This window comes from Silurus aristotelis, assembly GCF_946808225.1.
Source record: "Silurus aristotelis genome assembly, chromosome: 9".
Taxonomy (NCBI): Eukaryota; Metazoa; Chordata; class Actinopteri; order Siluriformes; family Siluridae; genus Silurus; species Silurus aristotelis.
Genome location: NC_139582.1, coordinates 15,723,881 through 15,736,970, shown reverse-complemented (window position 1 = coordinate 15,736,970; position 13,090 = coordinate 15,723,881). Strand labels below are relative to the sequence as shown.

At 40.3% G+C, this 13,090-nt stretch overlaps 2 protein-coding genes across 2 annotated transcripts; both read right to left on the bottom strand.

Annotated features, from left to right (window-relative positions):
- Positions 1 to 2,085: 2,085 nt before the first annotated feature.
- Positions 2,086 to 6,594, bottom strand: pnn (pinin, desmosome associated protein). Its single transcript, XM_083551061.1, has 9 exons — positions 6,417 to 6,594; positions 5,694 to 5,777; positions 5,546 to 5,614; positions 5,366 to 5,441; positions 5,110 to 5,204; positions 4,649 to 4,724; positions 4,384 to 4,539; positions 4,079 to 4,217; positions 2,086 to 3,826 (listed from the first exon to the last, which is right to left on the bottom strand). Exons 1-9 carry the CDS (start codon positions 6,527 to 6,529, stop codon positions 2,631 to 2,633), a joined length of 2,004 nt encoding a protein of 667 aa, XP_083407187.1. The 5' UTR covers positions 6,530 to 6,594; the 3' UTR covers positions 2,086 to 2,630.
- Positions 6,595 to 6,968: 374 nt separating this feature from the next.
- gemin2 (gem (nuclear organelle) associated protein 2) lies at positions 6,969 to 11,832 on the bottom strand. Its single transcript, XM_083551140.1, has 11 exons — positions 11,707 to 11,832; positions 11,489 to 11,615; positions 10,893 to 10,977; positions 10,674 to 10,763; positions 10,266 to 10,325; positions 9,882 to 9,995; positions 9,064 to 9,108; positions 8,873 to 8,941; positions 8,553 to 8,663; positions 8,354 to 8,412; positions 6,969 to 7,672 (listed from the first exon to the last, which is right to left on the bottom strand). The coding sequence occupies exons 2-11, from the start codon at positions 11,611 to 11,613 to the stop codon at positions 7,636 to 7,638; spliced, it is 795 nt and encodes a 264-aa protein (XP_083407266.1). The 5' UTR covers positions 11,614 to 11,615; positions 11,707 to 11,832; the 3' UTR covers positions 6,969 to 7,635.
- Positions 11,833 to 13,090: the final 1,258 nt, after the last annotated feature.

Below are 13,090 nucleotides of genomic sequence, written 5' to 3'. Positions count from 1 at the left end.
CCCCGCCCCTTTGTCCTGATTGGTTGGACGTCATCGATCCAGACGGTGATGGTTTTTTAGTTTACGGTCTGAAGCAGCACAGCGACCAGTTCCTCCTCTGAGCTGATATTTCATAAAAGCTAGCTGAGTGTGAGAAAAAAACTTCAACATATACACACACACACATACACTCTTCCTCCCCTGAGGAGCGCACAGCATGTGTGTTAGCAACCTGCCTGTGTGCATTTAAATAAAATAGTGTAACGTGTGAAAAAGTTCACAGGCTTGCGAATGTGCTGAATATGTAGATGGATTTCAGTTTCACATCGCTAAGCACGAAACAACAAGAAACTCATTCTGGTTTTTTCAATAACCATGAAGCGAGGACAGAACTGCATCAGTGTTTGGTAGTGTGTGGATTTGCACACACACACACACACACACACACACAGAAAGAAAGTGGGGAAAAACATTTATAATTAAAAAAAACAATTACCGTAATAAGGCAGCTGATAATAAAACCCCAGTATTTTTTAGGTCATGGCACCATTTCTCCAGACCACATAAATTGAGCATCCAGTGCTGCATGATGTGTTTATTCACCCTTAGTAACTGCCTGGTCAGAGTCATGGGAGTTTAAATTACAATCCTGTAATGTTTAGAATTTGGGAAAATGCAACCTACAGTACAGACCAAAAGTTTGGACACACCTTCTCATTCAGTTTTCTTTATTTTCATGACTATGAAAATTGTAAATTCACACTGAAGGCATCAAAACAATGAATTAACATATGTGGAATTATATATGGAATTATATACTACATAAAAAAGTGTGAAACAACTGAAAAATGTCAGATTCTAGGTTCTTCAAAGTAGCCACCTTTTGCTTTGATTACTGCTTTGCACACTCTTGGCATTCTCTTGATGAGCTTCAAGAGGTAGTCACCTGAAATGGTCTTCCAACAGTCTTGAAAGAGTTTCCCGAGAGATGCTTGGCACTTGTTGGCCCTTTTGCCTTCACTCTGCGGTCCAGCTCACCCCAAACCATCTCGATTGGGTTCAGGTCCGGTGACTGTGGAGGCCAGGTCATCTGGCGCAGCACCCCATCACTCTCCTTCTTGGTCAAATAGCCCTTGATGCCTTCAGTGTGACTCTACAATTTTCATAGTCATGAAAATAAAGAAAACTCTTTGAATGAGAAGGTGTGTCCAAACTTTTGGTCTGTACTGTATGTGAATAATAACCAGGATGTTACTGAGGATTAAACCACACCCACTTCAAAAAAATTAATCTGAATAGTCGTTAAGCAGAAGCGTAAATGTGCCTCACTCTCACATAATCTGCGTATTTTTAATCAATCATACAATAATTGCTATAAAATAGATTCTGAGTGTCCAGGGTCAGTGGAACACGACACCGCAGAGTGAGTGTGGATTTCACCTGCATCTCTACTGCCACCGTGTGGACGCCAACAGAACTTAATAAATGGGGTAAACGAGCCTGAAATAAATGATCTGACAGATGCGAGGGCTTTCGCTCGTCTCGTTTTACACTCATGTTAGGCATTTTCAGATACAGTGTAATATGAGGATCGCCTTTTGCCTCCTTAACATTCATCAGCATGTTCTACAAGATCTATTAATCATGTGATGCAGGTGGAACAGGAAGAATAACAGCAACACTATTAATAGCATGCAGAGAGAGAGAGTAGAAATCCACACACACACATTTACACCTGCTGCCAAACACTGGTTAGATATTCTCTTATGGGGCTGCATTTTATATGGTATATATAATGTATGATAGCTGTTGAATGTTGTGCTATAGTGCCATATTGTGGGTGTGTTTAATCTGCCAAAACTTTACTACTGAATCACCATGTTAAGTATTTGGGGGTCATATAAAAAAAACCTGGAGAATAAATATGATCGAGAGAATATTCTAATCTCAAGAACATCGATTCCACTGATGCAAAAGAAGTAGAGGAAAATACTGATTATAGCTTTATAACTAAGGCAGAAAAGGTGCACAATGTGTGTGAAAATCATTGTATTAAATCGTTCATGTGTGTAACAGTACAAAAAAAAGAAAAACAATCACATGGGATTCTTTTACATTTTATTCAACTTTCTCCTTAAAATAAGATCACGCTTCATTTATACGAAAGTTCGGCAACTCGCGCCGAAAAATCAGGGATGCTGCGCTTCACTCGGCACAGTGGACTCCTGACATTTACAGAGATGAACTGAAAACATCTGTAATGCACAAGCAGCCGAAACAAGATCACTACTCTACCGTATGACCGTGACATGACAACCGACAACACCGAGGTCAAAGACGCTCACGTTCCATACCAAAAAAACTTCTCATGGCTGATTCTTGCCTTTTCTAGAAGTTGAGTATCAGATAACGGGGCTGAGGATCGAACATGTCCGATATGAGATTAAAATCAACGTTTAGAAAAGCTAAAATTAAAGACAGCAAGCACAGAAAGTGATCGATGAATGTAAAAAAAATAATAATATTTATAACAAAAAGATCAGATCTTAATTTTAAAAGAGCAGGAAGTCACATTAAGACAGTTTCACCTTCTCTTGCATACAAAAAAAAAAGAAAAAAAAAAGAAAAGCGCAAATTTTTGCTCTTTTTCTTTAGCGCCTTTTCTCTTTGCGGTCCGACTTGCGTTCCCGCTCACTGCGTGAAGGCCGTTTTCCTGACCGGCTTGCATCCGAACTCATCCTCTTCCTGTCCTTCTCCTTGGATCTCTCCTTCCTCTCCCTGTGCCCGCTGCTGCTTTTACTGGTTTTCTGACTCCGGTCGCTCTTCCTCCGGTCTGAATTCCTCCTGCGCCGCTCTCTGCTGCGGCTGCGTGACCGAGAGCTAGATGAGGAGGAAGACGAAGCGGACGAAGAGCTGCTGGAGCTGCTGGATGAAGAGCTAGAGCCGCTGGATGAGGAACTGGAAGAGGAACTCGAGGAGGAGCTGCTGATGCTCTTCCGGCTTCCGCTCCCTGACGTCCTTGTTTTCACTCGACCTCGTGTCTCTTCCACTTCCTCCTCGGGATTCTTTGTTCCCTGAGGCTCCGTGACTACTTCCTGTAACTGCTTCGAGTGTTCTGGTGGTGGTTCTTCGTGTGTTTGGGACTCGAGCACTACCCCAGGCTCTGTGCTGTCGGTTTGAGTTTCGGGTTGTGAAGGAACTTCAACAGGGATCTCTTTAGATTCCTCGGCTTGGACTTCCATGTTGTTCTCTGGGATTTTCGGGGACTCTACCTTGTCATCCTGACAGCTCTCCTTCTCTTCCTCTTTCTTTTTCTCCTCCTCCATGCCTCCACCTACCTCGTCTACCTCTGGACTCTTTTCCTGCTCTTCTTGCTGCTGTTCTTTTTGCTCTCCGTCTAAATCCTTCACTACCATCTCGACCTCCATCTTCACCTCTACCTCTCTCTCTCTATCCTCCTCCACTGCTGCTGCCTCCACCACCACCACCTTTTCCTCCTCTTCCTCATCTTTCTCTCCCTTCTCCTCATCTTTCTCCATCGCTTCTTCCTGCTTCTGGATCTGCTCCCCCTCTCCCTCCCCCTCCCCATCTATCTCCCTGACCTCTGAACTCTCCTCTCTCTCTTCTATTTCCTCCTCATCATCCTCCTCCTCCTCCATCTCTACATCGTGTCGTTTACCTGTCAACCTTTCCTTCTGCTTACCCTCCTCTTCATCTTCCTCTTCTTTCTTCGGCCCTTCAGGGTTTTCCGTTTCCTTTTTTCCGGCGCGCTGAGACTGACGCCTCGGACGAGCCTCCATCTTGTTCAGGTGCTCGGCGAAAGCCTCGCGCCTCTCATCAAACATGGCTGCAGAAAGACAGAAAATATCAGTCATTCAGATCCATTTTGAGATTTAAGCATGTAAAATACTCTGAATTCAGTCAAATCTTTAAGCAGAATGAGCCCAGATTAAATCCACAGAATTACATCTGATCATCTAGAGAACACATGTTTCAATCCCATTACAAGTTTATATTTAGAGTGCGCAAATGATTCAATTCTTCAGAGTTGATGTCAGAATCCACCCTCCCTTGCACTAGAGGTCATGCTGCGCTTTACCGTTCATTTTTTTCTGAGACTCGTCCAGGAGCTTCTGCGTGGCTGAACACATGCGACCCGGCAGGTAAAGCAGCGGCGGTTTGGTCTTCGTCCGTATGAACTTGATAATCTTGACATTGTGGGCATTCCATTCCTCTTGCTGTGACAGAAAACAAATAAAATCAATTAAATCACTACATCGTGCAACTCTGAACTCAACTCCAACATCTGAAGCAAAACAAGCTTAATTATTTATTTAAACACTGTTCAGAGAGAAAAAAAAAAGTATTTTTTGCTGAATAAAGATGGATAAAGTAGAAGATTACCAGCTGAGCCAGCTCCACCTTATGCTCCAGAAGTCTGAGCTCCGTCTGCTTGGCTCGTCTCTCTTCAAACAGCTCGCGTCTCTCGCTCTCCACCTTCTTTCGCTCCTGTTCCGCCTGAACTTCCAGCTTTTGCTCAATTTCCTGCCGTCTTTTAAACTTTAAATATAAATAAAAGCACAGATGTTTTCTCCGTATTTAAACCCGTACACAAACTAGTTTCATAACAAGCGCAATGCAGAAAGTAAGAAAAATGGTGTGTTTGTACCCTCTCTGTGGACACCGTCGACTCCTGCTTGAATTTCTGTAACGTTCCCATCAACAGACCAAACATACGGCGATTTCTGCAAACACAACGCAATCACCTCGATCAACACAAATATCGAGTGCTCATGCACAATTTATATCAAATAATATCAGAGTTTAATGACTGCACAGCAATATAAAGAATAAAATAAAAAACAGGCACTTCCTGTCATGCTGAGTGAGTGAGAGTGTGTGTGTGTGTGTGTGTGTGTGTGTGTGTGTAACAGCTGTTTTTAACATTTGACAGCTTGAGATTTCGGTTATTGTCAGATATGCAAGTGATTGTTTTCAATACACAACATCTGCTCATAATAATGCAATGGAGTATAAAAGTTAGGATGTAAAGAAAGGAGCATAAAAAAAAAACAAAATAATGAATTGAGAATAAAAACGAATTAATAGATAAATAAACAAGCCTGCTACCTTTGTTTCCCTTTCTCATCCATAGTCTGATCTTGGATCAGATCTCGACGTGTGCGCTCCTTGGAGGTAGCAACGACTGATGACTGCAACGCTGGCTGCACACATATACACACACACACGTTCATGAGAAGAATTCTATTCTACATCATGTATGTTTAAAGGGGTGGGGTTTGGGTTAAAGAACAATCACCACATGAAAGCTATGAATGTGTTCTGCTAAACATGATTAATATTTAAACAGATGGTGTGCTCTCACTTTTTTGACATCATCCTCTTCCTCAGCGTCGCTGTCATGGCGTGAATCTCTCCTGGCTCGCTGATCCCCTGCCAGCCTGTGGGTGGAAATTTAAACACACACATACATTAAAGCAAAATGTCCAAATGTTTAAACGGTGCCTTTTAATAACAGGTAGAGTTTTAGTTTGGCTTTGTGTACCTCAAGAGTGCCCCTTCAACATCCCTCTGTTTGGCTGGGGGTCCTCCACCTCCATCGGAGAGTCCACGCCTTCACACAACACAACACGTTACAGTCAACTCATTAAAGCTTTTTTCAGCATTCTCATACAAAACCTCCTGAGACGCACCTCAGTATGTTGATTCCTCTGCCTCTACCTCCACCTCCTCCTCCACCTGGGCCTGGGACAGAAAGGCGTCTGGTCTGACCGGGCCTGCCAACAAAATCACAAAATTAATAAAAAACGCCCAAAATCTGAGCTGAAAAAAATTCAGCATTTATACATAGTGGATAAGATTATTCTCTGTGGTCCTTTTTATTAAACATTTACATATAAACTCCAAATCCTCATATTGTGAAATGGTTCCGTCCTGAATGGAAGCCTACAAGTGTGCACTACATAGGGCACGACCATTAGGCCATTATACAGGTTCTAGTGCACTAATAGCAGGTCGTTCTCCTCCTCAGTCGTGCTGGTTTCTGTAAACTCTTATTAAAAACAGATTATGTAACTTAAATCTTTCCTTTGCACGAGCCCGTTTTCTTCGCTAGCTTTGCTTTTTTTTTTTTTTTTTTTAGCTAACGCTACCACGCTAATGTGCACCACGAGCTGACTAGCACAGCTAACAAGCTAAAGCCTGAAGAGAAAATGTTCAATAAAAAAATATTTTTGATAAATAAATAGAAAGAAAGAAAATTAGAAAGAAAAATGTTCTCAACACGGTCGTGTTTATTTCACTGTACAGTCACACCGCGGTCAGACCAGCATGCTAATCATGCTAGGCTAATAAGCTAGCTTCGGTTTGTTAGCCCTTTAGCTAAGCCTCCTGTATGATTAGTGTAGTCTCTGTACCGTAACTCATTCGGGTCCCGGCCTGTTAATTTCTTTATATTCTCGTCCACATTCTTTAAACACTCTTTCGCTTTCTCTAGCTGGTCCTGTAAAGCTCGCACAGCCACCGCCATGCTGCAGGTCAACCGCCGTTCCAGCTAACACTCACACAAACCCTATTGCGGAGAGGGTGGGAGAAAAGATGGGTGTGAGCACGAAAAGGGAAGCGAAATGTTTGATCGACAGAGATCTGAGCCAATCAGAAGTGAGAATGATCAAATATTGTGTTGATTGACAGAAAAAATAATCAATAGAATTCGCCGTTGTAAGCAGGTGGGCGGGTCAAACTAGTTTCTGTTCCCATTTTAATGATTTATAGTGAATGAAATTAAACGAAATGACACAATAATAAAAATAATAATTCTCATTATTACAGGAAATTTAGTGACAATCACACAGGGATATTTTTAATCTGTACTACTGTCAATTTCTCTGGCATATCTATACCCAGCTCGTGTCTAAATCCTGCATATATTTCCTATAGTATATACATTTATTACACAATATAAAATATATATTTCATACTTTACACTTTTATTGTACTTAAAAAATTTTCTTTAAATTATATATATATTTTTTTTAAATATTGGACAGCCATTAAAAACATTTCACTACATGTCGTATTCGGTACGTGTATGTGATAAATTAAATTCAATTTAATTTTGCTAAAATAATATCTATGAAACAAAAAAAAATTTTGCTCTGAAAGCAAAGACATACATTTTGAATAATTTTTTTTACATTTATTTACAAAATGAGTGTATAAATAAACCTATGTATTTACATGAAATGTATTTACACTCATGCTTATTTGTATTTGAAATTATATGCATTATTTAAACTGTATATAAACCTAAAAATAAAATGAAATTTGGACACAAAACAGAAAAATAAAAAAAAAGAAAACCCGAAGTTTATTTCAGTACAACTCTTGTTTTGTATTTTTCTTTTCAAAAATTATTTTTTTTTTTTTTTACATTTACACATGTATCTATTAATCCCTCGGTTTTGAATGAGATCCAGAATACTGACCAAAAAAACACTGACACTGAAGGCTGCATGGCAGAAAATATTCTGAATTTCGTCCATCATCTTCGTTTTCCATACAAAACAATAGAAAAGTTTCCAGAACATGAAAAAGTGGAGTCCGGAAGCTCAGGCTTGATCTTCAGCTCAGTCTTCACTCTCGATCAGCCAAATCATTTTGTTCAAAATACCTTTAAACAACAACAAAAAGAAAAGTATATTTACACATTAAAAAAGCTTAAACAGTAACTAGTCCGGACTAACATGATCGATTGCAGTGCAATACTCAGATTATCATTATTAGAAGATGAGAAGTGTATCTGAGATAAAGCCATGATCTGATCTAAATAGAATGAAGCTCCAGTAGAATTTAATATTTTGATCTAAAGACATTAAAAGAAAGTGAGTTTTTTTTTATTTATTTATAACATAAAAATACACAAGAAATATTCAGGGTGTTGTTTATGTTATGGGTTCATTTTGGATTTATTACTATTTTATAACACATTATATATAAAAACTACTTTTTTTTCCCAGATTTTATATTGTATATAATCTGAAAGATGGTAAACTGCATTTCACTGATAAAACTATGATGAATGAAGGTTCAGTGTCACCCAGATGTGGATGAGTCTGGTTCCTCTGAAGGTTTCTTCATCATGAAGTCTCTGGGGGTTTACCCTCGTCACCGTCACCACTGACGCACTCATTAGTGATAAACTTATAGGGACTCATTTCTGATGCTGTAGTTTCTATTTGTAATCCGTTTATATTTAAAGTAAAGCAGCTTTGGGAAAATGTCTGTTAAAAGTGCTCTATAAATAAAATGTTGCTGTACAATGAGAATAAAATTCTGTGTGTGTGTAAGTTACCTCGCTACTATACAGATCATCAGGTTTAGTGCTGATAAACGCTCGTCATCTTTATCCAGCTGAAACAGAAGAGAGGAGTCATTTTCTCTATACGAGTGAAAGAAGCATTTACAGTACACTCGTACATGTATAGAGGACTATTTAGAAGAGTGTGTGTGTGTGTGTGTGTGTGTGTGTGTGTGTGTGTGTGTGTGTGTACCAGGTGAGCCCGTACTGCAGAGCATCTCCTCGCCAGCTGTCTGATGAGTGAATGTGCTTCAGGAAGAAGAGGTTTCTCAAGACATGCTAGTAAAGCGTAAAGCCATCTGCCCTGTGAACACGAACACGAACACGAACACGAACACGAACACGAACACGAACACGAACACACACACACACACACACACACACACACACCTGATATAAATCACCCAGCTTAATTTAAACACTATTGAATTTACCAGTAACTAACGTAATGGAAATCAAATCATCTTCAACCAAAAGTTTGTGAAATCAAAATCTCCTGTGATGTTCACAAACCAGCTGTGGAACGAAGTCGTTCCCCTCAAACCAGCCGATCAGGAACTCGAGCACGGACAAAACAGTGGACTGAGGAACACAGAGAAATGAAAGATCGTCATTTATGATACGTGTAAATCATCGCTACACGTTTTGATACGTCTGGTGAGTGAGTGTGTGGCGTGAGGGATCCTGCGAGGAGTTCAGGTTACCTGGGCAAGTTTGCTGACGATGCTAAGGAACGGAGGGAAGCCCAGCTGACGGAGAGAAGGAGAGACTCAATGAGGAAATTCACCTTCATGATACAGTGTGAAAATTTAAATATCCTGAATTTTAAATCAGATGAATTTTTTATTATGACACTGAGATTATTACATCATAAATATGTTATCATTTTAGACTTTTTAACTCTAAACTTTTTAAATTCTAATGCTACAAATTTTGCTCTACTAAACAGTTTGAGACGATTTCACACAAGATGTCTTACTGCACAATATGACCAAAAGTATGTGTGACACCTGATCATAAGATCACAATGTGCTTCCTTTTGAACATCTCATTCCACATTTAGTCTCCATGTGCTGTTATAATGAGCTCCACTCTTCTGGGAAGATGTTCCACTAGATTTTCTGGAGATTTGTAAAGATTCATTCAGCTACAGGGGTGTTGTCAGGTAGTCATGTAGGTGAAAAGGTGAGGAGGTTTCTGGGGTGCAGTCACATTCATCCCAATAGTGTTTAATAGTGTTGGAGCTCTACAGCAGGAGATCTTCCACTCCAACCCATGAAAAGCAGATCTTCATGGAGCTGGCTTTGTGCACAGGGGCATTTTCATGCTGGAACACGGTTTTGGGTCTCCCTGGATCAAGTGTCTCCAACAGTTTAGAGAAGCACATACAACTGGATAATTCAGGCGTCTCAATACTTTTGGCCATTTATTGTGCTTCTAGCTGCAACGCGCGTGTGTGTGTGTGTGTGTGTGTGTGTGTGTGTGTGTGTGTGTGTGTGTGTGTGTGTGTGTGTACTCACACCTTCTCATAATCAAGTCCCGGACTGTATGTGTCTCCGTCACTCTGTGTAACGTTCAAATAAATATTTACACCCAAACAAAATCTCTTCCATCCCTCTTCATCATCTGCTTTGGGCTGAAAACATTAGCAAATTGAACCAAAAAAAAGTTGTTATGGTGATGGGAACATCTACGCGTACACGCGCGCACACACACACACACATATTATATATATATATATATGTGTGTGTGTGTGTGTGTGTGTGTGTGTGTGTGTGTGTGTGTGTGTGTGTGTATGTATGTATGTATATATATATATATATATATATATATTCTCATAAACTAAACCTGTTGTTAAAGTAGATGCCTTGTAAATGTATTTATTTATCGTTTGTTTGTTTCTCACCATGACAACATTGTCGTCCAGAAACTGGGCTTTCCAGTGCTGCCGGTGTTTGGAGACGCTCTGAAACAGAACACAGAGGAGAAACACACAAAAATAATATTCATTTATTGCTACATTTGTTGCTGTGGAACACTGGTTCATGTTCTCTGCTGTTCTTATGTTATAGCAGCGAGAAACACTCATTCCCTCAGCAGGCTTTCTTGAAGGTAGTTATGGAGAAACTCTGTGGTCCTGAAGATGCCGGAAAACCTACCTACAAAACCCACAGCATCACCTTCTACACGGGTTGAACACCTTTAATCTTTGAGAAGACGTCACCTGAGCATCAGTTTGCACTGAGAATGAGCGGTTACTATAGAAACGATAGTCAGTGTGTTTATGAAGCGAGTGCAGGTGAACATGACGAACCTGTCGGATTTGGGAGAAGGTGCTGACTTGTTGCTGCTGCCACCGAAAGCTGGGGGAGAAACCCTGCGGTGCGGCACGACATTCCGACACCTGGACAAACGCGCGCGCGCACACACACACACACACACACACTCTCTTTTTACACATTTATAGAATGTTTTATACATTATAAATCCATCATCGTGTGAAATCACTGCACAGTTTCTCTCTCACACTTACAGAAATGTTTACAGTTTGGTTTTTCTTCAGTTTCCTCGGGTCAATCTGAGCCACCACCACATCCGGGCAAAGCGACGCTTCCTTTCTGCAACCAGAAAAAGAATCTACATTGTTATAAGGAAAGTGTTAAACATGAGCACTTACAGAAGAACCGAGTCGATGCCAAGTAGGTTCCTGCTCGGGTTTACTGAGAGGAAGACAACTTTCACTACAGATCTTTCTTAAAGCTCTAATAATCGGTATAAACCTACAGAATGAGCAGTTTGAGATGAACTGAGTGTGTGATCTGATCTGATCTTCTCTCTCTGTGTGATGACTATTGAGGAGTCGTTCATAAATGATTCTTTCTTTTCGACTCTTTAATGTGACTCAGAAGAACGAGTCATCTCAAAGTGTTTCGTTCATTTTTTATTGAAAGAAAGAAACCAAATTAACTAAATGACTAAAAACATGAGATGATCCGATCTTCCCGTCACTATTGAGAAACCGTGATACAGGTAAAACCGTGATATCAGTTTATAGCGTCATCACATTGCTCCAGCTCTGAGATCATCTCTTTCTCTGTTCCTCTCCCACACACACACACACACACTTACTGGACCTGTCTGAGATACTCCCTCGGATTTCTTGGTGGTTCGTTCAGATTAAATTCCTCCTCGTCTCCATCACAGAGATCCACGGGTAAAATTCTGGGCATTAACTCCTCCACATCGGATTTCATGACTAAAGTTCAACAAAAATCTATAATACAACGGCTTACTTTTATTTACTTGTTTATTTTAGTAAGTAAACTGACTGTTGAATTCACGCTCACCTCCCCGTGTTTTTATTCACAATCTGAATCCCAAACGCATGTTCCCTCTCTATAGCAGGGACCTACACAGAGCATAAACACAGCAGATTACACACTAGTGCTAGTGCACTTCGTTCATAAAACTTAGCCGTTTGAAGCACAAAATGACGTCATTAAAGTGCGACCACAAGGGTGGCCCTTCTTCTTCATGGATTCTCTATGCCGCCCAAAACCTCCTATATTACTGTCGCGCCACCTGGTGTTCACGATGTTGCACTACAACCGGTCACACGCAGAAACTTTATTTATTTATTTAAATACATACAAATACACTACACGTTATATTTATCTACACTTTATTTTTTGTTTTCATATTAAATATAATATAATAATATATATATATATATATATATATAATAATGGCTGAATTGTCATTAGTTTCAAGTTTCTTTTATTAAAATTAACTTCTATTTAAAAAAAACAATTTCACTAATAATAATAATAATAATAATAAACACATGTATACATGAAATAATTGTAAATAAATACAGGAAATAATCACAGTATAACTGTTAATGTGTTTCGATTATTACAGATCTGAAAGTGTAGAATGTAAAGTCTCGTATCTTCTTCCTTCAGTTCTGTTATCTTTTCCTTTTCTCCACTTTCTCGACACTCCCGAAAAGATCTTCAGACTTTTGATTAGTGATTAGATTCAGTCAGCAAAACTACAATGCAAGAACCAAGGTACAAAACACACACACACACACACACACACACACACACACTTCAGTACAGCTAAGAGACAGCGAGCGAGAGAGAGAAAGAAAGAGAGAGAGAGAGAGAGAGAGAGAGAGAGAGAGAGAGAGAGAGAGAGAGAGAGAGGTGAATCTTGAGAGCATAAGAAAGAGAGAGGTGAGTGAGTGACAGGAGAGACAGAGTGAGAGAGAGGTGAGACAGATTGAGAGAGCTGAGACAGAGTGAGAGGGGTGAGAGAGAGGTGAGACAGGGTGAGAGAGAGGTGAGAGAGGTGAGACAGAGTGAAAGAGAGGTGAGAGAGAGGTGAGACAGAGTGAGAGAAAGGTGAGAGAGGTAAAACAGATTGAGAGGGGTGAGAGAGAGGTGAGACAGGGTGAGAGAGAGGTGAGACAGAGTGAGAGGGGTGAGAGAGAGGTGAGACAGGGTGAGAGAGAGGTGAGAGAGAGGTGAGACAGGGTGAGAGAGAGGTAAGAGAGGTGAGACAGAGATGAGACAGAGTGAGAGGTGTGAGAGAGAGGTAAGACAGAGTGAGAGAGAGGTGAGACAGAGAGTTGGGGGGGTCATGTTGTTTGTCCTGTGTGTGTTGTCACTTCCTGCAGTAACATGCTGAACCCGTGTTAATGATTGACTCTCAGTAACCTCTGAT